General features: G+C 43.4%; 1 protein-coding gene across 2 annotated transcripts; it reads left to right on the forward strand.

The window, feature by feature from the left end:
- The first annotated feature begins 638 nt into the window (after positions 1 to 638).
- On the forward strand, positions 639 to 19,244 carry kcnj3a (potassium inwardly rectifying channel subfamily J member 3a). Of its 2 annotated transcripts, XM_027012665.2 has the most exons (5): positions 639 to 1,315; positions 1,460 to 2,143; positions 2,796 to 3,012; positions 5,899 to 6,006; positions 6,118 to 6,273. In XM_027012665.2, the coding sequence occupies exons 2-4, from the start codon at positions 1,466 to 1,468 to the stop codon at positions 5,976 to 5,978; spliced, it is 975 nt and encodes a 324-aa protein (XP_026868466.1). In that variant the 5' UTR covers positions 639 to 1,315; positions 1,460 to 1,465; the 3' UTR covers positions 5,979 to 6,006; positions 6,118 to 6,273. The 2 variants fall into 2 exon arrangements, with proteins under 2 accessions (XP_026868466.1, XP_026868465.1); XM_027012664.2 differs by lacking the exons at positions 5,899 to 6,006; positions 6,118 to 6,273 and adding an exon at positions 18,145 to 19,244.
- Positions 19,245 to 22,667: the final 3,423 nt, after the last annotated feature.

Here is a 22,667-nt window from a genome sequence, read left to right on the forward strand (position 1 = left end):
TGAGATGTTCTCCACCTTAAACACAGTGTGCTGTTCAAACCCCTAATAGAATGAGACACAGAAAGCATGTGTCCTAACTGTTCGGCCGGTTAAATAGAGGGCACAAATGTTGTAAGTGTGTTTATCTTTTTGTTTATGCACTGGAAGGAAACACTCAGAAATTACCCCCCTGTAGAGCACATCAGTATGCTTTATCTGTTTACTTTAGATAAGAGCCAGAGGGCTTATGCATTTACAGAAAGAGTTGAGATTCTGCAAAGTGCATCTGTCCTCTCAAGGCCTTGGTAAATCAGACTGTCAACACAAATCAAATTAGACCGGAACAGCAATATAGGTACTTGGCCATTCCTGTCCTTTGATGAGAAAATTACATTTGACTTCCACCTGGGATATAAATAGTACATGGATAATATGAAAGGAGAAAAAACCTTAAAGCGCCTTAGTTACGTAAAATATGAGCTATTAATACCATTAATGATGGACTTATCGCTGCTACCCTACTCTTTAAACAACACATCAAACAATTGCCTCATCCGCGCGCTAAAAGTGATCTTTACTCGCGAGTGTGGTCCATCCCCTCCCCCTTGTGCATGATATGGTTCTGTAGGAAGGGACCCCAGACAGCAGTCTGCGCGTGAGAAGCACAAACACAGGGATCGCGTGCGGAGAGAGAAACCAGCTGGCACTAAGACCACCCTGTATGGCAAACTAAACACCGTGACAGGGTGAGAAACGGAGCTTCAGAAACTTCTTATTATTGACGACGAGGGCAGCAGCCGCCACGCGATTCTACATTCCTTTTCATCCGTGCCTTTGCCTCAAACTGAGCAAACATCTTTTTAGACAAGAGGAGAAGACAATGGCGAGATTTTGTCTTGAACCGTAATCCAACAGCAACGCGCAGAATCTGGCGCATGCCCGTGCACATTTCATCTCAAACAACGCGCGCGCAGTGATCGCCACATGCCCGAGACATGCGCTCGTGAACTGACACATTTAAAATTTTTCTGACGGCGCTCTAAGAACCTTGTGCAACTTTGCACTGAAGCTTGGATGCGGTCGCGGTCGCCGCGGCTCGAGAGAGCAGCAGCGCACCAGAGGTTGGGATTCAGCACTGAAACTGCGGACAGCGCGCGTGCAGAGTTCGTCCCGCGCCCTCGCCCTCCGGGACCATCGCTGCCGCTTCTCACGAGCAGACATGCATCGTAACCAGTGTGTCGTTCCCGAGCGTCTGTTTACCTCCTTGTAAGCATCATTCTGAGATGCATTAACGACACGCGTGTGGACGGAGACGAGCCGTATGGTAAAAATATAGGTAAGGCGCAGATTTTTCTCTCAGAACCGCCAACAGGCTCTCAGTCGCGCAGAACAGTTACAACACCAGCAAGACCATAAAACGTGCCGTGCTTTGCTTTAGCAGAGAACGGAGGTATAGCTCTAAATTGAATTTCTTTCACAGGCTAGTATGTCTGCACTTCGGAAGAAATTTGGGGACGACTACCAGATAGTGACCACCTCGTCCAGCGGCTCTGGATTCAACCAAGCCGCCCCGGAGAAGAAAAGGAAACGGCAGAGATTCGTGGACAAGAACGGCCGCTGTAACGTCCAGCACGGGAACCTCGGCGGGGAGACCAGCAGATACCTTTCAGACTTGTTCACTACTTTAGTGGATCTGAAATGGCGTTGGAATTTGTTCATTTTCATTCTCACATATACAGTCGCATGGCTCTTTATGGCTTCAATGTGGTGGGTCATTGCATACATAAGAGGGGACCTCAACCGAGCCCACGATGACAAGTACACGCCGTGCGTCGCCAACGTTTATAACTTTCCGTCCGCTTTTTTATTCTTCATCGAAACCGAGGCGACCATAGGCTACGGCTACAGGTACATCACGGACAAGTGCCCGGAGGGCATCATTCTCTTTCTCTTCCAGTCCATCCTTGGATCAATTGTAGATGCCTTTTTGATAGGCTGCATGTTCATTAAGATGTCTCAGCCCAAGAAAAGGGCCGAGACGCTGATGTTTAGTGAACATGCAGCTATCTCCATGAGAGACGGAAAACTCACTCTGATGTTCAGGGTCGGGAACCTGCGCAACAGCCACATGGTCTCCGCACAGATACGCTGCAAATTACTCAAAGTAAGTGCCTGTCCTCTGTTGTTCAGTGGCAAAAAAAAATGAATAAAAAAAAACACAGCGATGCTATTCTTTAGAAAGTGCTCGACTGCAAGATAGTTATAGCACTACTTTTTATTCACCTGTCAGAAGTAGTCATTCAGCTTCCGTTTCGTTGTCTGGAATGTGCCGACAGGGAAAATGTGATCATGACATTTACATCGGCTCTTTTGTCCAAAGCAGAGATTTAACAGAGGCCATTGCTACTGTTATAACTGCTTTCCGTATGCATTACATAAGGACTATTCCCAAAATGAACGTGTTTATTGTATACTTACCTTACACAGTAGCAAGTCTACAAACGGTATAAGTAAAAACAATGTTATTCGCCTGGGATTGTACAACAGTCTAATTTAGACTAACATTTTTTTCCTGTTTTGGCCATCTCAGTGTTTTTGTCATTAGTTCTTCAAGTTTGGAGAGAAAGGCATTAGCAGCCAGATGTGCCAATGGTCTTTTTGAACTTTGACCTTTGATTCGATATACCTCTCTGCCTATTTTCTGATGACTGATCGCTCTGATTTCCACATAAATGCGGTAAGTGCTGTCAGCAGGTTGACTGCCTGGCGGAGTTTAAAGCGGCGCTCCTCTCCGACCTCTTTTGCTTCTTCCCCAGTCTCGGCAGACGCCCGAGGGCGAGTTTCTCCCGCTGGATCAGCTGGAGTTGGATGTGGGCTTCAGCACCGGCGCGGATCAACTCTTTCTCGTCTCGCCGCTCACCATCTGCCACGTGATCGACAGCAAAAGCCCGTTTTACGAGCTTTCTCAGCGGTCCATGCAGACAGAGCAGTTCGAAATAGTGGTGATACTGGAAGGGATCGTGGAAACAACAGGTAAGTGATTTACTCCACAAGCAGGAGTCTAACAGTTTGGTATGGGAATGATCATTTCAGTGAAAAGCTTCTGAAAATCATGCATACCAGGTGTCACTAAGTGTAGGCCTACTGCACAGACCATGTTTGACTCTTTATTGGATCTGATTGATTGCACTTTATTGACAAATGCTAAAGTGGCAGTATAAATATATTCAGGGTCAGTGATTAAGTCTGACAGCTGTGTGGGTCTTTTTTTCACCAGGGAACACAGTTTCACATTTACATTCTCTGAAAGTTCATAGACATAGATATCTTTTATAATAATGTTAATTGATCAAGATTTAAAATGCCTTAAACATATATTTAATTCCCATTTGGACTTTTATGTATTTAATACCCAGTTTCACTCTGAATTTTGTTGATTGTGTTAGTTGAAATGTAAGAGTTAAGTTTGGTCTGAAAACTTACTTAGATTTCTATAAAATTGGAATACAGCCATACATGAATCATGCCACTGTACACAGGCCTTTGCCGTTCCTCATCAGTGCACGGACATGTCTATGAAACGCTCTGGTGTGACGGATCATAGTACTGTATTTAGCTGTGCTTTCATTCTGTCTCCAAGTACGATTAGGCAGAAATGTGTCAGAATTAATGTCAGCATGGTGATGATGGAGAACACACAGGCTGTTGGTGCAGAGCACACAGAATGTTAGGGTAGAGCATGCAGGAGTGTAGGGTGGAGCATGCAGAAGTGTAGGGTGGAGCATGCAGGAGTGTAGGGTGGAGCATGCAGGAGTGTAGGGTGGAGCATGCAGAAGTGTAGGGTGGAGCATGCAGGTTGGTGGAACTGGAGCATGCAGCTTTAGACAGGCTGCACCCTGTTTTTCCTGAACGTCACAAGCAGCTGGGTTAGAAGGGACATTATGATCTCTACTCGAGTCTGCTCACTTGCTGTTTTCAGTGGGCTGCGTGTACAATCCCATGAGCCTTTGTTCCTGGTGTTTTTCCATTGTTACTAAGAAAGCTACACAAAGCAAAAATCCAAAGAGTTTTACATTTTGAATGAAAAACATTTTGATTTGTCACGTTTGACAAATCTAGCACGACAGCATGTTTGCCTAGTACTTTGGAAAAGTCATCAGTGACTAGATTGGCTTTAGCTTCAGGAAGTCACGTTGGTGATCAAACGTGATGTTTACTGCTGACTGAAGATCAAACGAAGGTTAGTAGCTTAAGTGAAATGTAAATGTTAAAACTTCATTAGCGCCGTTAATTAAGATCTGTAAAGTCAGCCGGTGTTCTGAACAGGTGCCGTAAACACTGAGTGGGGTTTTCATTGGACCAGGTGGGAAAGCCTGCATGGTGGTGACCTGCAGAACGTGTAACAATACCTTTAGTGCTTTACACAGCATCTGAAGCTGTTGTAGGGACTTGGCCTCTGGATTAGGAGTATGTGTGGTAGGCGACAGCCAATAAAACCTGGATGTGTTTCATTTAAAACGTTGGGCATCGCATAATGGTATTTTGTATATGTGGCTTCTCTTCTGTGTAGAGATGCTATGAAGAGGCGCAGAATGGCCCTGGTGCTAATGGTTATTATGAGACCTTATAAAGTGTGTCCTGGCTTTTAGTTAAAATGCTTACAGCTTGTGTCTAAACATGGCCTAAGTAACTGCATGTTCATTTGGAGGGTTGCTGCAAAGTGTTTATTGTCTTTCAGTCACATGAAACAGATGAAACTGGAGACGAACAACATAAGCTCAGTTTAAACTGCCCTTATTCGAGAGTCAGGAATGAAAAACTTGTTTTAAAAAAACAATGCTCCATTAAAAATGGATGTAGGCCTACAGTGAAACTCCCAGATCCCAAGACTCTCTGGTTTTCTGGTCACTGTAACTCTGTTTCCATGGCAACCTGCTTTTAACCCCCCACCCCCCTCATGTGCTTTCAAGGTTTTGAACAGCCACTGAACTTCTGATTATTTTGAAGCCCTGAAAACTGTCTGCAAAGCATTTTGTCTCATTGTGGTCTCTGGGTGGACAGGGCGCAAAGCCGTGAGTTTTGGATCTATAAATTGAATAGAGACAAACAAAGTAATTATAAGGAATATTCATACTGCGAAAATATTAGTAAATCTAGTAAAAAAAAAAATTGTAAAAATTTATCCCTGTAATCCTCTGCATTTAGTATTTAATACAAGAATATGTTGTGGCACAAACTGATAAATCTGATAAATCATATATAAAACTGTAAACATGAAACTATAAAATTGATAAAGCATTCTTTAGACAACAGATTCATAAGCATTCTGTGTTACCACTTTGAAAGGCTTTTAGAGGCTTGAAGTGCTACAGGCCCTTGGTCCCTCTCCCTGTCGCTATCAAACAGTTCTGACACAGTAAGTTTCTCTCGAGCGCCTGAATGACTTTGTTTACTTCTCACCGAGGTAATTATGCAGACATTTTGAGAACTCAGTGGAGTTGCCCTTTAAATTCAGCACTTCTTTTAGTGAAGGTACAAAGCAAAGTTTTTGTCTCACGTAGGTATCAGAATGGCTATAGTGTCGTTTTTATTTGATCACCAACAGTAATTGCACCGTTATCCACACTTTACCTCTTGGTCATGAATAACTATTGGCAACACAGCCTCCGATTATATTAGTCACGTTAAATGATCGGATTGAGTTCTGAGTGCTGCCCCGTTGAATTCGTTATCAGGTCGTTTGCTCAAGTTCAGGATGTCCAAGATGATTTCCTGTCTCTTTTGCTTCAAAGGCAGCAATCAACGGTCTGTCTGTCTTTCCAGCATGTGGCTTTGAGGTCTGACATCAACACACGTCATTCACGGCCGCTTTTGAAACGCTGGCTATACCTGCTCTGAAACCATCTCTTCTCATGGCAGGCAGTGCTGTGTGGCATCTGGGCACGGCACCTTACACACGAAGCCTGCTACAACATGGTATAGTGTCGCCCACTCCCTGAATTATGTGGGAGTGCATCCTATACGCAGGTGAAAATTCATAGCTGATTCTAACATTTCTATTAATATTATTATATTATTAATTGTATTAATATTTCTTCTTTCTGTGTAGTTCAGTGGCATAATTCTGTCCTCTGCCAGTTCATGTGCCATCTAGAGAGGCTTATACTTCGTATATCTGAAGCTGCAGTAGCACAGAAGGAGGAAACTGCAATCATTTAATTGATGAGTACACTATCATCTGCAAAAGCACGCGACGCGAGTCGTCTCTCGCTTCGTGGATGTCCTGTTAGTCAGCCCTCCACCGTTTAGGGCCCACGCTTTGCTCCAGTGATGACGTCCACCTATCATTCATTTTTTCCACCTTATATCCCTCCACCAGTAAGAGGTGCGTGTATCCCAGCAGGATTGATGTGAAGAACTTACCACACATTCTTGAGGTTGACAGGTTTTGTCAGCATCTCTTCAAGTCTAGGAATATTTGGGTTTGAAACACTTTGTTTTTGCTACCGTCACTGGTAAATCTGTTGTTTTTACAGCTTCCTGTTTTTACAATTTCCTTTTTGGAGAAGGAGGATGTAATTTTCTTTTCTGGGGAGCCGGCAGGAAGGACTGAGCTCAGTCAGCACACGGCAGCAGAAAAGGGACGCGGCTTTGATGCCGTCTGCGATGACGACCGCAGTGCTCCTTGTACCGAGTGCTGAGACGTTGGCATAAGACCACACCGGCATTTTCCCTCCAAAGTCTCGCCGCCTGAGCTCTGCTCCTTTCACGGCCCTTAGTGCCGTCCTGGGGAGAGGGTCGCTTCTCAGAGATGCCTGGTGCGCTCCTCACATGTCAATGTCCAGTGTAGAAAAGGTGGATGCTTTTCTGAGTGGAGCACAAGAATGATGCTCCTAAACCTCGATACCTCGTTGGCCATTTTCAGATTTAGGCCTTCGGTAGTCTGCCCACATTGAGAGCAATCATCTGAAAATTCCGCTGACATTACACAATCATTTAGAGAAACAATCAGTGAATCAAAGATTCTTTTAGGAATAAAAGCCCACAGTGAATGATACTGTGGAGCATCTCACTGTTAGAGAGCAGCCTAGCCAGCCTGTCCCCTGTCTGGCACTCGGCGTGGAAATGCCCTGAAAGGACCAATGTTATACCTTCGGTCATTAATTCATATAACATCTTATTACTGTCACAAGCTCCAGAGCTCAAGCACATGGCAAATCCACCACTATTAAAGCAAATCCTTTTCAGCAGGGCAGGCCCTCAGGAGTTCGAGAGGCTGATATTATGCCTCTGAATATCCCTCCTGACGAGCATTCACAGAGTGACCGAGCAGACTGTGCCTGAGTGCGGTTCAAATCTGTGTCGCAGTTTTCACTCCGCTGGAATTCTCTCTCTCCTGCTCTCGCCTCATCCCTTTTTCTTTTGATCTTCTTCTTCCATGTCCACGCTCATGGAGGAACGAACCGCTCTCGCACTGTTGGCGTGCGCCGTGCTCATGTGTTTGCCTGCCGCGAGCTGTGTGGGTGGCAGGATACTATATATGGCGCGCGAGTGAGACCAAACTAGGACTGTAAGGGTCATGTGTGTTTGGGTGTGTTTGGGGATTTCTGTGCTATCTGCGTATGTGTCTTCTTGTGACCATGTAGTGGTATGTTTATGCAGTATATCCCATGTTGGTAAATTGGGTTTGTTCCTTTGTCGTAGATGTTGTTGTCTTTTTACCGACACCATTAATTACTAAGTAATTACTTATACATGTGGATTCTTTGCCCCTAATTACTGATTGTAAATATTTTGTTGTGGATTTAGAAAACTGAAATAAACTGGGTGAAATCGGTAGTTTTTTTTACTGTTTTGGGTGTGTATTGTATATTTCGCTCAGTGCACATGGAATAATTCACCATATATTTATTCACATCCATGTTCAGTGTTCAGACTGAAATTTTCCCAGTGTTGACTGCCAGACTGAATACTGAATGAGCCCATGAAGCTGGGCACATTAACCTGCATGCTCAGCATGCGGGAGAGAGTGAGAGAGAGAGAGAGAGAGAGAGAGAGAGAGAGAGAGAGAGAGAGAGAGATGAATTTCAGATTTCTGGGCATAAGGAGACAGGGGCTTGTGTTTGAGCATTCCCCGTGTTGAGTGTAATTAGGGTTTCAGGTAGGCACTCGCTGCACTGCATACACACAAAACAGCAGCTGAGGGCACAACCTTAGGGGGGGGCCATCATGGATGGAGAGCCCGATGAGAGATCTGCAGCTTAAACTTTAACTTTATTCTCAGGCTTTCCTATTTATTGGGGTTACTGAGGGTCATTACGGAGAGCAGAAGAAACACTGAATCATTGCATGTTGTGCACACGCCTCCACGCAGTAGTGTTTCCAGTTTAGCCCTGTCACTTTTGAGCTGTCTGTCACTCATGCTGGTGGCATGAATCTTTCAGCGACAATGTGCTCAATACGGTTATAGCACTGCATGCTTCAGCAGCTTTTAATGTGTTCAGCATCGTGATCTGGATTAAATTATTATATATAGTGCGTGTTTTTATAGGCACGCAAGCTGTGAGCGTGAAGAAATTAGTCTGCGTCAGTGGCTTGTTTGTTTGTATGTTTTAGTTTCTGCATTCCTAGCGGACTTGATGGAGTAGTCCTGTCAGCCCCGTGCTGTGGTCAGCGTATGACACGGTATGGCAGACTTGGGTGGGAAGAACAGGGGAAAAGCTAAACAATGTCCTTCGATTCCCTCGTCCAATCACGTCGCACCAGGAGACAGCTGGAGCTAAGTAGGGTGGCGAGTACCCTCAGATGAACCAGGCAGAGCGTTGGAGGGACTGTCACTATGACTGATTAAGAGACCTCCGTGCACTGCGCTTGACGCTACGCCGTGCTCAGATTCTTGCGGTTGAAATGAACCCCCACAGTAGGGTGGTCTTCCACTGAATGGATGATAACAGATATGCCAGTTAGGTCAGATGCGCTCGGGGTCAGAGTGGCACAAATTCATCCTGGACCCTGAGGGCAGAACCAGCCGCCTCAGGGAACCTCCAACTTTCTGTAGCCGTGTGTAACAAATTATCGGTCTTGCCTAGCCCTCTTGATGGCCCGAGCTTAATGTGTTGGTTTGGATCAGTACTCACTCTAATATACAGATAGTTTATGGCCCTCTTTTGCGTTCTATGTTTATATGTAAATAAACAGGTCTTTTATTTCTGATGCACCTTTACTTCTATTTCTGTTTGCCTAACTCACCTTGCTTGTATACATATATAAGATTATCTTTATTAGTTTTATTATTGGAATTTGTGCGTGATTTTTATATATGATTTTTATATGCATGAGTCGGATTTCCCTCGCATATTTCCTGCTGAGCAGCCTCACTTATTTTCCGTGGTGTGTTCTGCAAGGATGCAGTTCACTGCAGAATTTCATTACAGTGACCGATAAAGATCCCCTCAAATGCAAAAATTAAATTTACTGTTGCCCTGAGATCAGTCAGATAACGATCTGCACTGATGCAGAGTTTATCCATAGCCTCCCAACCCCCCTCAGCTGCCCATCTCCCGCCCTTTTAGAGACACTTATAGCACTGAAACCACCAGTGATAATACAGCCTCTTCTTTCCGCACCGTCTTGTGGATATCATTGTTTGTTGTGCGGTAGAAATATCATGCCAGTGCTTGGTGGCTTTAGCTAAGCGCTTGCTGCTACAGGACTGCAGCATTCCACGTCCTAAGCGGATGTTTTATGTTCGTCTTTTTGCAAGCATTGTGCGTGTGGACCGTCCTGTTGTGCTGCACGGAGCTGCGTGTGCTCGCGCCCCACCCAGACCAAGCCAGCCCCACCTCCTTTCGCTGCTGCATGCGCAGTCCGGTCTCCTGACACCGTTCCACTGTAATGGCCGCTCTGAAGAACAGGCTCCTCCTAACTGAAGAAAGGATGAAGGGAACTGAGCGTGGTGGTCCGCTGCAGGCTCCGTGGGAGCTGTGTACATCACCCCCCATCCCCCACGTCCCATGGCCCCCTTCACACTCACAACCTCCGCCAACCCCCCCCCCCCCACCCCCCACACACACACACACACAGGGAGGGACGGCTAATTGCATCTTTAGAGATTTGTCAGGGATGCACTGAATGGGGATGAATCTGCAGGGGTTGCTGTGGGGTGCAGGACCTCACTCGAACCCGCTTCCACGGGGATGGCACATCATCCATGACAACTGTTGTGATGCAGCACGCAGGCGGTCCGGGAATGCGGAACAGTTAGACTGTAAATAATTGGCACAGAAGTGAAGCTCATGTTCTCACACTCTACAAATGATTTGTGTTCCACAGGTATGGGAAGTGATCCTAGAGCTTTTAGGCGTCGTTTGAATTGCCTGCTCTGAAATGTCTGCTCTGAGGCACCCCATATCCTCACAGTAGTGTTACATCTACAAAGGTGCATGTGGTAGTCGACACAACTGTAGGGGTTTTATATTTTTTTGATGTTGTTGTTAGATTTGATTCGCAACTATTTTACGCTTGTGCCAAAGATAGAACACAAGGGAAGCAGGGGTGTCCCACATGTGATAATTTAATTAATGAATTAATTTGTGTGATATATTAAATACATATAAACTATGGTGTAATTATTCCAGTCTTGCTGGTCTGGGTATACTCTATTGTGTGGCCCTGCATAAGCTACAGTTATGGTGCTTATATAGGGCTTTAGTCACACAGTATAGTGGGACATCTTGCAGGAAATTGTTATCCATAATAATAAAAGCTATAGTTTACGTTTATGACATTTAGCAAACACTTCTATCCAAAGTGACTTATAATTCTGACTGAACAATTGAGGGTTAAGGGTCTTGTTCAGGGACCCAACAGTGGTAAATTGGTTGTGGTGGGACTTGAACTGGCAACCTTCCAATTAATAATCAAATACCTTAACCATACTATTTGGTCAAGAATTAAAATAATAACGCAATAGCAAAACAAGTATAGCTACAAAACAAAAGATACAATGAAACCATGTGAAGGAATTGCACAACAGCCCAGGATGTGTCAAATACCTTCCTGCAATTCCATGTATTTCATAGTTTATACCATTTTAAAAAGTAACAGCACAGGACACAGGAACTGTCACAGGACCACTAAAAAAATGAGAGCCTCAGATGGGTAAAATTTGGGGGACTCCCCTTGCAACTAACAGACTATCGATAAAAAGAGTACAATGCAGCAAGGGCCGGATCTTCCCCTCAAAGCCCCGTACACAATTTTGCCATTAAACAAGACTAAATACGTCTATCTATCTGAAGGACATAATACCCATTTATGTCCTTTGAAACTAAATCAGGGCTTAGAAATGTTCCCCAACTATGTGACGAGGAATTCCCACTGTCCCCAGAGACATGAACAAACGTGTGTTAACACCCCAAAGAACAACAAGGAGCTGCAGGATAACAAGAGGTGTGAGCATTTTGTTTCGTGGAAAGTTCCATCACCGCACATCCACGCTGACCACACGCGTCTTTTCAGGCCTACACAGCAACTGTAGTTCTTCACACTTGGCCATGTAGTATTTGTTAGCTCCTGACTGAAGGAAACAATGTGAATGTTCACCAACTGCTTATGCAACTGTTATGCATGGCTTGTGATTTAAGTTCTACAGTGTAAGTGGTAGGACTTTATGCATCTTTATGAAGTGTGTAAAATGTACATTATGGGTGTGTTTAAAAAGGCTTTTGTTATAGCCCCTCATTAGAGAGCTTTCAGACTCGGCATCGACGTGTGTGCTCTGTGGCCAATGGAGGCTGCTAGTCTAATAGGTTAAATGTGTTATATTCACTGATAAAGGCTGCAGTCTGCTTTTAGTGTTTGAGTCACTGGCACCATTGATTGGTCATGTCTGAGGGTCTCTAAAGACAACATTAATCGATCATGGATAAACGCATAGATGCTGTGTTCACTGGAGCAGCCACTTTTATGAAACGGCCCGTCTGCAGATGAGCTGCTGTTTCTGTCCCAGTGTAATGCCTGTCAAAGCTCTGGAAAAACTGGCATGTGCTTTGGTCCCTTCCTGCCTAGATCCATCCATCCATCCATCCTTCCATCCATCCCTCCATCCTTCCATCCATCCATCCATCCATCCCTCCATCCATCCTTCCATCCATCCATCCATCCTTCCATCCATCCATCCATCCATCCATCCATCCATCCATCATCCTTCCATGCTTTCTTTCTTTCTTTTACACTCCCTACTCTGTGTTCCCTCCCTCTTCATTTTTTCTCAATTTCTCTCACACTCACACACACACACACACACACACACACGAACACACACACACACACACACACAAACACACACACTCACACACCACACACACACACACACGAACACAAGTGTACATTAAATCTGTATATGGTACAATATCTCCACCTTAACAGCAGTCATTTGTTGTAACAGTAATATAAAAACCCCGTATCATAGTGGCATTAATGCAGTTTGTTCTCCAGGTAATGAGCTGGCTGTGTTTATATAGCTACACAACAGTTCTGAGGGGACTTAGTATTTTTGTGTAATTAGTACATACAGTTTACTGCTTCCCTGAGGATCTCATGTTCGACACATCAGCTAATTATAAATCCCCTTATGAGCTGGATCAGGTGTCAAAGGTCAGGAAATGGGGGATTATGGCCACTAACTGGTGCCTGAATTTCACAGGTGTCCCTGATACCATATATATGTTTATGTATATGTTTGCTCATTTATGTATCATTTATGTATACATTTGTTCTCTGCCACGCATGAGCATCATGAGTTAAACCCCCTATCGTAGGCCTGGATGTAAAATAAATGCCCTGCAGTATATATTCTTGATAAGAATGTATGGAAAAGATATAGAATAGGAGCTAGTTATGCCCCATGCACTCCCTTTCTGCACTGCAGTTATTGAACTCAGAAATTGCACATTGTCACGTGGATGACCTGTCCCGGTATGACACCATTTCTATGCATGCATGCTTTGTGCTGGGCTTGCAAGGTGCTGATAACTTAACCTTCTTATCACTCTACCATTCCTGTCCCATTCTCTCTCTCTCTCGCTTTCTCATTCACTCGTGTGCTCTCTCTCTCTCTCTCAAACCTTTTTCCATCATAACACAACACTTCTCTCATTTTTCTTGCCATCTCTTTCAACCCTGTCTTGCCCTCTCTCCTCAGGCGCATGGCCCTGTGACGTCCTGTAAATAGATGTGTTTCCTCCTCCAGCTCTGCTTCCTCAGCTGTAATGTGTCAAACAGAAGTACAACTACAGTCCCTTACTAGGAGCCAGAATGCGTACAGGCGTACAGGTGCTGCCAATAATAACAGCATCTGCATAGCAAATAGCTGTACAGCATATAGCACTTTTTAGAGAACAAACACGCTGTGGACGTTTGTGACCTAGCTCTCTCTGCGTCTTACTGAAAAACAAGTGACAAAAAGAATTTGTTCTATAGAACTATAATTATGAAAGAGGTTTGTTGCCGGTAGCTAAAACTGTGTAAAGTCTTAGGTGAATCTGACAGTAACTTGCATCTGTAAGGCCGAATCTAACTGTTGGTCAGGATCTGTTCCTCAGTTCCTCGGTTCAAAGGTGCCACGGTCGCTGCATGGGTAATCCAATGCCCAAAGAAGTTGCATGTTTTTTGGGCCTTTACCCAGTGAGAAGATCCTCTTTGGTATCGAGTGAAGCAGTCAGGGACTGTATTATTTTCATTAAATTATTTAGGAACTTGAGTAAATGTCATACGCAAACATAAACATAAATAAATAAATAAGGGAAGTGGTGCTGATATTACTATCAGCTTTTAGAGACTGACAAAAATACAAAAGCTTTTTGATTTTCCAAAAGCATTTTAAGAGCCACTGATTGTAAAAATGCAGTTTGGACATGAGTGTACCTTTTGACTAACTCTTCTTTCTCATGAGCTGTTTCCTCTGTTTTTCAACAGTTGAGCTCTTTCTCGTGGTTTAATGATGTGTTCATGTCTCGTGATCGTTGCCTAAATCTGGAGTGTAGCGATACCACAGAGCAGCACGGAGGCTGAATTTTTTATTTGAGAAGTGGAAAAAAAGTCCACGCAGAGGGAGGCAGAAATATGTAAGTCAAAAGAGTAACCCTCTGATATTTGTCATTAATGATGGTGATTTATCACCACACAGGCAAAAAGCAATTTCATTTACATGCTGTGCTGTCGGCTTCCTCGCTGCAGCTTTATCGGTTATTTAATAATTAATTGTGATGCTTTGTATGTTTCTTTTTCTGTGGAGCTTGTAAATCAAATACAATTCGATTATTTCTTCATTTTTACCACTTTGTGGGTTTATTCACCAAAGAAAAACTTATTCAGTACTGAATCTCACATCAGCAGTAACGGCTACTTCCTGTGTGATTGGATGGGCCCTAGAGAGTTCTGTTCTCCTCCTCTTCCTCAGTGGCGTGTGAATGAAATCAGGAGGTCTGTAATTGTATGAGTAAGTGTGCAGAGTGAGAGCTCGGGGGAGAGGCTGGCTTGATTAATTTTCTCTGTGTTGTCATCGACTGCTCATTCTCAACCACCTTAGCCCCAGGAGTATGGGACAGTGATATGAAGCTACAACATGATGGCGAGAGAGAGAGAGAGAAAGAGAGAGAGAGAGGCTGAGTGAGGGAGAGGATGGATGAACGGCTTATGCAGTCATAAGTTGTACATTGTACCATTTCAAAGATTTAGAAGGCTATAAAATATGAGTACTGAACACTGTCTAAATGCAAACCTTCTGTATAGTGGTATGTAGTTTGTATATTGGTCTGTATAATTTCTCAAAGTCATGAACATTATGTTGGTAATGTTATTGTTGTTGTTGGTGGTAGTGGTAATAAAGTACTCATCCTATCCTTGTGTGTGTGTGTGTATGTGTGTTTGCATGTATGTATGCGTATTTTTGCTGAAGACCGCCTCCAAACAGAAGACTTGTACAATGCTGATCATAGCAGCTTTACATGTGCATGCTTGTAGGATTAGGTTTCCATAGAAACACACTGTTGTAGTCTTGATTATGTAAGTCCCTTTCCCCCTGAGTGAAATAAATTGATGTTATTTTTTCTCTCTCTTTTGCCGGCACCTACAGTCTCAAAGGCCATAGGACTAATCAATTGCATAAAGCAAAAATGAATGAGAATTAACTCAAACTGTATTTGCGTTATTCAAATTGTAATTGAAGAGAGAGAGAGAGAGAAGGGATAATTTGTTTTGATTTGTTCTAATTTGCTGCTGGAGCGCTGGTCTAGTTTTCTGTCAGGTTCATGATGCATCATGAATAATAAATGTCATACAACGCATCCATACGCTTTCTTTATTGGTTTAATAATAGTCTCAGTTATACAAAACGGCCATAATGTGATATTGTATTGCTCTAAATTTGTTGTATTCAATTCATGGCTGAAATTGCCCACCACCGCTGCCATCATTTCATGTATTTCCTTCTTTTATAGTCTCTCTCTTTTGTTTTTATCTCTCTCTAGTCGAGATGAGTGACGTCTTTTTTCCCAGATGGCAGGTGTTCCTTTGTATAAAGAAGAAAAAAACAACACTACTACCAAAAAAAAACCCAAATCAATTTGCGCTGATGTGTCGTGTTCCTGAGCACTGTGGATAAATAACGCGTGCGTCTCTTTGCAGGCGGTGCGTGAACACGCGGTACTGGGCCAGCAGGATTCTGAGCGCTCGCGCCAGGTCCTAACAACGGCAGTATGGTCGCAGGGTGTTTCTGCGTGCCGCGCGCCACGAGCACTCTGGAGAAATGGGGCAGAAACCATGCACGAGAGCTTGCACATGGCGTTGCTCCCTCCACAGCTGTGGCTCCGTGAGCCGAGTGCGCCGCTGTGGCCTTGACAGTACCGTGGTAACCTCACGGTCATGCCGCAGCGCTCATTACTCTCTGAAAGGAGATCTTTACTGTCTTAAGAAAGCAGCTGAGCGGAGCGCACAGTCCCCACGCTGCACTCGCATGTTGGAATGCCGACATTCGCTTTGTAAAATGGGCCTTTGTTCAGTCCGTGTAAATGAATACATGAATTGTCTGCCCACAGAGTCTGTCTGCTCCATCACGTTGGTGTATTTCACACTGCGGTGGGGAGCGGGAGAGAGTCATGAAAGCGAAATGGATTTTTGATGAGCATTCTCCTGAAAGTAATTTTGTACTTCATGAAAGTGGTAATGCTATAACACCAAACCAGTACAAGTCTGTGGGAATAAAGAAGCCTGTACTCAACTGATAGCACAGGGCCTTTGCTACTATTCATGTGAAGGAATTGATTTATTTGACCCTTTCATATTACTTTCTCCATATATATATAGCTTCTTCCAGTTTTATCTGGCCTTGTGTACTGTTATGGTGAGGTTGGGGCCAAGCAAGTCAAAACTGGCTTTAGTTAATGTCTGGAAATGTAAAGTTTGATCATTTATCAAACAGAATTCTCATTTCATTTTCTTATTTTTTAAAAATATTTCAGATTTTTTTTTTTTGTGCAAGAGTTTCTTCTTTTGTTTAGCCTGTAAGGAAGACCTTACATGAATGTCTGCCTCTAATATCTACCCTCAATGCTGTGCTTACGGCAAAAGTAGCAATGCTATACTTCAGTATTAAATATGCATAAACATTGGATGTTATTATTGACCTAGTCCTTTAAAGTCAGTGCCTGTAGCCCTGGTCTCTCAGCAGGTCTGTTAGGGGTTTGGCTTAAGCCATCTGATTATCTTAATCTTCTGCCATTTGTTGCGACTTGGCGAGGTCAGGATGAAGCTCGATGGGTTGCGAGAGGGAAAGATTAAGAGTGCTGTCACTGGCTGCATTTGTGTTCATTGCCTGAGCAGTTATGAGTGAGAGGTTCAGTAACTGAAATTGTTCCTCAGTGAGAGAAAGCTGAGATCGGGGAAGGAGGAAAAAGAAAAAGATTTTACAAGACCACTTAACTACCGCAATAGATGCAGTTATGAGATCACGCTTTTCTCTAATTTTTAAAATGATGAACCTCACAAAAAAAAGAAGAAAAAAAACGAAAAGACTGAAAAGTTCCACTTCCAGCGGTTTCATTTGTGTGGTCAAGGCTGCTGTGGGAGCCAATAAAATTGCAGCATCACTGGGAGAGAAGGTGACCAGATCCCTCTGTCCTTGGATCACCTGCAGCTTCTTGGCTGTCAGCATGGTCACGTGCCACGGCTGAGCACGGAGCCGTGTTTTGAGTTCTGTGGTTTGGAAAGACCTGGTGTTAGCTGCATTCACACAAATGTGCTGGCCAGATGGGTGGCACAGCTGCAAGATATGCCCAAGATGTGTAAGAATGCTGTACGATGAGTATAACTGCGTTAAAAAATAATAATATAGGAAATGTGAAGAAAAACGCTCAGAAAAGTCAACTGAATTTCACTGAACTCACAAAATTTTTTCCTCATTGTGATCATTTGTTCTCAGTGTTGTGTGCTTTAATAACTTAACACTATTGCTTCTGTCCATGTGGGAGTACCTATCACAGATTGTTGCTGTGCATCAACGCACATGCTTCTATGAATGCAAAACATCCCAAGAATGCTTTGAGTTAAACACTTTTCTGTTTGTAGTATGGCTGTAGTGTCACTCTAGGAGACTTTTGTCTTGGATTTTGTTGCTAAGTCCTTTGGCAGGTTGCCAAATGAATAATTGGATGTGGAATGTGAAAACACATCCCAGGGGTTGAGTAATGCCTCTATAATCTCATTATTGCGCATTTACGATCATTGTTTATAGTGTGGAGTTTTTTGTCACCTCCTATGTGTTTTGTAGTTAAGAGGAAATATGAACATAATGCACAGTACAAAATAGTTTTAAACAATGAGTTTGTGTGGCAGTAACTGACTGTTTGGATGAGTGAATTCATATGTACTTTATCCATCAATATTTAGTGGCTTAACAAAGACATTGCTGGGTCATTGTGACAGCTTTTGTTATGAACAACTGAGAAAGATTTCCATTTCTGTTTGGTGAAATGTGAGAAATTCGTTGTGTGATCATGGCTTCACATTGTGAACAGTGATCCCCACAAAGGTTAGAGGCTACAAGGCTCGTATTTCAGTTTTCATAATTAAATTTAATAATCCCTCTGCCTGTCTCTTCCATAACAGGCATGACATGCCAAGCACGGACTTCGTATACGGAGGATGAGGTACTGTGGGGCCACCGGTTTTTCCCGGTCATCTCCCTGGAGGAGGGCTTCTTCAAGGTGGACTACTCGCAGTTCCACGCCACCTTTGAGGTGCCGACACCCCCGTACAGCGTGAAGGAGCAGGAGGAGGCTCTGCTCATAGCCTCTCCACTTGCTGCACCATCACTGTGCAACAGCGGTGAAAAAAACAACTCCCTGGACTGCCTGGAGCTGCTGGAGGTTGCCGAGGCATCTGCCAAGCTCCCGACAAAGCTGCAGCGGATGGCTGGGCGTGACGGGCTGCCCCGCAAGCTACTACGCATGAGCTCCACCACGTCGGAGATGACCTACAGCCTAGGAGACCTGCCCATGAAGCTCCAGAGAATCAGCTCAGTGCCAGGCGTGTCTGATGAGAAGCAGGCCTCCAAAGCTGGCAGGATCACCACCGAGCCCATCAGCAAATCGGTGGCAGACTTGCCGCCCAAGCTGCAGCGGTTGGCTGGGGGCGGGGGACGCATGGACGGACATCTGCCGCCCAAATTACGGAAGATGAACTCTGACCGCTTCACATAGGAGGGGCAGTTCTCTGGATGCACACATCCGTGAGGTTTCTGATAAGGCCCAAAACCTCAACGATAACGTAGTGTAGACGCGTGTGCCTGCTATACGTATTAAGTTGGACAACTTGTTGCCACACATTTTGCTCACGTGTGTGGGTTCACATGCAGTGAACAGAGTCTTTCAGGTTGTTGTGATTATAAGCACAATCTGACATGAATGGAATACCACGTGCATGGTTAACATATTTTTTCTCTTTGTCAGGCATGACAATTTGTGTATAGTGTATTTGAACATTGACTGAAATTTGCCAGGAAGATGAATACAAGCTGGACATCTGACTATCAAGCCATAAGCTTATGCAGTGGACACTTATTCATGCCTGATATTTATTCATTTAATTTAGTTTTTGTTGTTTAGTGTGAAATGTTTCCTAACATTATGTTAAATGCATGTTTGAACTAGCTAGAGAGAGGTAATAGACACAAATGTTAGCCTTAAATATATTACCTTCTTTCTGTAGTCTCAGTTTGTCTACAGTTATTTTTGAGATCTCACAACAGTTACATTCTTCTGCAAGGATGTAGGGCGATTCATGGAAAATTATTTTCAGACAGAAAAACGTAAATGCATTTTGATGGTTTTTGGAACCATCAACCATGGACTACAATAAATAAATAAATGAAAATTAAAAAGGAATATTTGGCCATACACATCCACCCTGTGCTCCCCATTAAAAAAAGGCCATCTATACAGAAAATATACAGGTATCATTGTTTGTCCTGATGCACTTCGTGATTGATTCACTCATCCTATAGCTAACTTTTATTTGCATTACACCTCACAGAAAAACCAAGCATGGCATTTACATCCATCTTTTAAATAGAGCAATAACTAAATACGGTACAAAACTCTGTTTAACTACTTTAACCGCACAGGATGTTTATGACAACCAGTTCTTAAAGATTATATCCAGATCTTGGCTTCCGAGAGTATTTAAACTATACTAATTGAAGTACTGTGTTGTACCACAACATGTATTCCTTCTATGATAGACATTGCAAGAAGAATTAGCAATATTACTGCATCCAAGTGATTAGGGTGGTTTGCACATATGACCCACTGTACACAGACTGTTGTAGGATTATATTACCTTATTACCATATAGTACTTCAGGGTACTTAGAAGGAAAAAAAATTAAGCAATGGCTTTGTGTTTAATAAGCATATAAAAAAAATTAATCCACTCACATTTATTAGCTAGGATTTACAGTAAAGTTAATTTTCTCTCTTTCTCTCTCTCCCCTTCTGTGATTAAACTGTAAGGTAGATCGGTGCATCAGAGTGCTTGATTGCTTGATCTTCTGAAGTGGTGAAGTAGTCTCTAAATCCCGTTAATGCACTCTGACCGAGCGGTTCTCTTTTCCCTGAGCCTCCCTCTATCACCATGGAGATCTCAGCACCTGCTGCCATTAACTGTCCCACCAGCGGCCTTGTGGCGAGCAGATGATGGAGTCTTAAACTATCGGAGCTTTCGGACCGTGTTCCCACTGATCACCGCTGCCATGTGACCATGTCCCAAGATAAGCAGATATTGTCTGTCCCACTGTTCTGCAACGGGTGTTGCACTGTTTGTGTTTGCAGATCATGGCCTTCCTGTGATTTCTGTCTTCCTCTCTCTCTTTCTGCACCCCCACCGCACTTGCTTCTATATCTCCCTCCGTCTCATAACACCACGCTGGGTGACATCTCTGAGTTTCAAATGGGCTGATTCTCAAGAACATAAGGACCTACAGTGCAAGGCGTTTAAGGTGGAAGTTAAGATCAACCTTTTCTTCAGCTGTTCAAGATGTCTCTGCAAGGTCACTTCAGTTGTTCTCATATTCATTAATAAATTATTCTGTTTAGTTATGCCAAGACCGGTACAGGCAATATAAGGCACAATAAACTATTCAGCATTCTGTTGAAAAACTAAATAAAATATCTTACACAGTATGTAGTGTATATTTGGATATAACTACAGCCATATCCATGTACTTGTTATGTAAACTATAGGTTGCACTGAGGGTGTTCACACTAAGCATAAGAAACTGTGGGGTACGATCAAGTTTGAGGACGAGAGGAAATCTTCTGGATATCCGTCTGACAGAAACCTGTAATGATAATAGCACAAATACAAAGATGTTTTCTTTCTGTGCAGACAACTGGAATTTTCTGTCTTTTTTTGCCAGAAACTGAATTTTCCTATAATACATTTTATGCCTATTTGGTGTAACTTTCTGGTGTTAAAGTTTAAAATGTCATCACAGAAAATAGATACGGTATTGACCGTAGATGTCAATGTCCTATGGCATGAGGAAGGACACTGAATGTGAATATACAGCAATATGGATACACAGCATTTATTAATTTACCTTTTTGTATTATTTATGCTTCTTGCATTGTTTAGGCCCATGTAATAGTACTAACCTGCTGTTAAGGTGGAATATCATTAAGGATAGGTGCAGCTTTATTACATATCAAATGGCTCTCATTATCCCTTGATTAGTGCAGTAAATTTGGTTCTGAGCTACCTAATAATAAAGCTACAGCACCCAGTTGGAGTCCTCTGCTTTAAAGGTTTAAACACGGGTCAGCAACCTGCAAAGAACTGCTGTGGCAGGAGGCTGTCATTCAAGCAAGCGTCTGGTTGTTTGAAGACAGTTGTTTGAGTCCAGCTGATTAAACAAGTGGAACCTGCCCTACCGGCACTTTCCTGGTTTAAATAGACTGTTTCTATCTGTTCATTTGCTAAATGATCCGCAAACTCTTCAGGCAGTTTGTAGCTTCGATGGCCTTGTTTCCCCGTTTTGCGAGCAGTAGCTCAGATTTGGATGCTATAATTAGTATTGACACTGCAGTGATGCAATGTGTTTTTCCTATATTTGCTCTCCTGTGGTGGGGCAGTGGAACAGATCTTTTGGGTGCTCCACGGCCACACTGCACTGGGCATGCTCCATACTGCCCTCGGCTCTTCTCTAGCTTCGCTCTGAAAGCCCTTGATTTTGAGAGCGTAGATCTGAATTGACCTAAACGACGTCTCCCAAATTTGAAGACGCCTTATGGAAACGGAACGGAGCACCAAGTCAATGGAGACCCCTCTTGCGCCATTGACTGCACTGATAACATTTTGCGTTGTCAAAGGAGATTTTGCTGGTCATATTCCACAAGTTCAAGATTTGTTTTTAACACTTTTGGTCAATCCTGCAGTAGTGACTTTTAACTGAGCTTGGTGCTGTGTTGCCGTGGGTGTGTACAGGGGCTGGCTGGTTTGGTCTGGCTGCCTGCGTGCTGGTGAAGAGGTTGCAGATGTCGGGCTGTGCTGCAGCACGTGAGCCTGGCACGGCGCTTTTCCGCTCAGCACGTGAACAGCTTGGCCACACGTGTCTGCAGAATATGCAGACAACTCAGAGGGCCTTGATTCAGTATTTGGGATGCTTAAATATTTTGTGTGGACAATATTATTGCATTGATGCTGATTATTATAGTGAGAATTGCTTAGAAGTGTCAAGACAAAATCTTATTTTAGTCCTAGATTATGATGGTGCCCGTGAGTACACATATAGTAGACTGATGGTCTCTATCAGGATAAATAATACAATTTTAAACTTGATATCCAAAGGAATAATTCTCAATCAAATCACGTTTATATGTGACTGCTATGACCAGAAACATTAAATAAAGTGGAGTAGAGAGAATAATGATTTAACTATATTTCATAATGAATAACTCTCCAGGCAAATTTCTGAAATATATCAGTGAATATGTTTAATTGGGACCATCTCAATTTGAAATGTTGAGTTTGAAGACTGAAATAGAATGCATCTGCCCAGAACTACACCCACCCCATTGTGCCCCTCGCCCTCCTCCCTGCCTGAGAATTCACCTAATCATCGGGGCAGTGACG

Source organism: Electrophorus electricus, chromosome 2 (assembly GCF_013358815.1).
Source record: "Electrophorus electricus isolate fEleEle1 chromosome 2, fEleEle1.pri, whole genome shotgun sequence".
NCBI classification, from domain to species: domain Eukaryota; kingdom Metazoa; phylum Chordata; class Actinopteri; order Gymnotiformes; family Gymnotidae; genus Electrophorus; species Electrophorus electricus.

Excerpts from the sequence above, each read along its gene's own strand:
- kcnj3a (XM_027012664.2), top strand. The coding sequence starts at position 1,466 with ATGTCTGCACTTCGGAAGAAATTTGGGGACGACTACCAGATAGTGACC. Across the intron at positions 2,144-2,795 it reads TACGCTGCAAATTACTCAAA|TCTCGGCAGACGCCCGAGGG; the intron begins GTAAGTGCCTGT and ends CTTCTTCCCCAG. Across the intron at positions 3,013-18,144 it reads AGGGATCGTGGAAACAACAG|GCATGACATGCCAAGCACGG; the intron begins GTAAGTGATTTA and ends CTTCCATAACAG.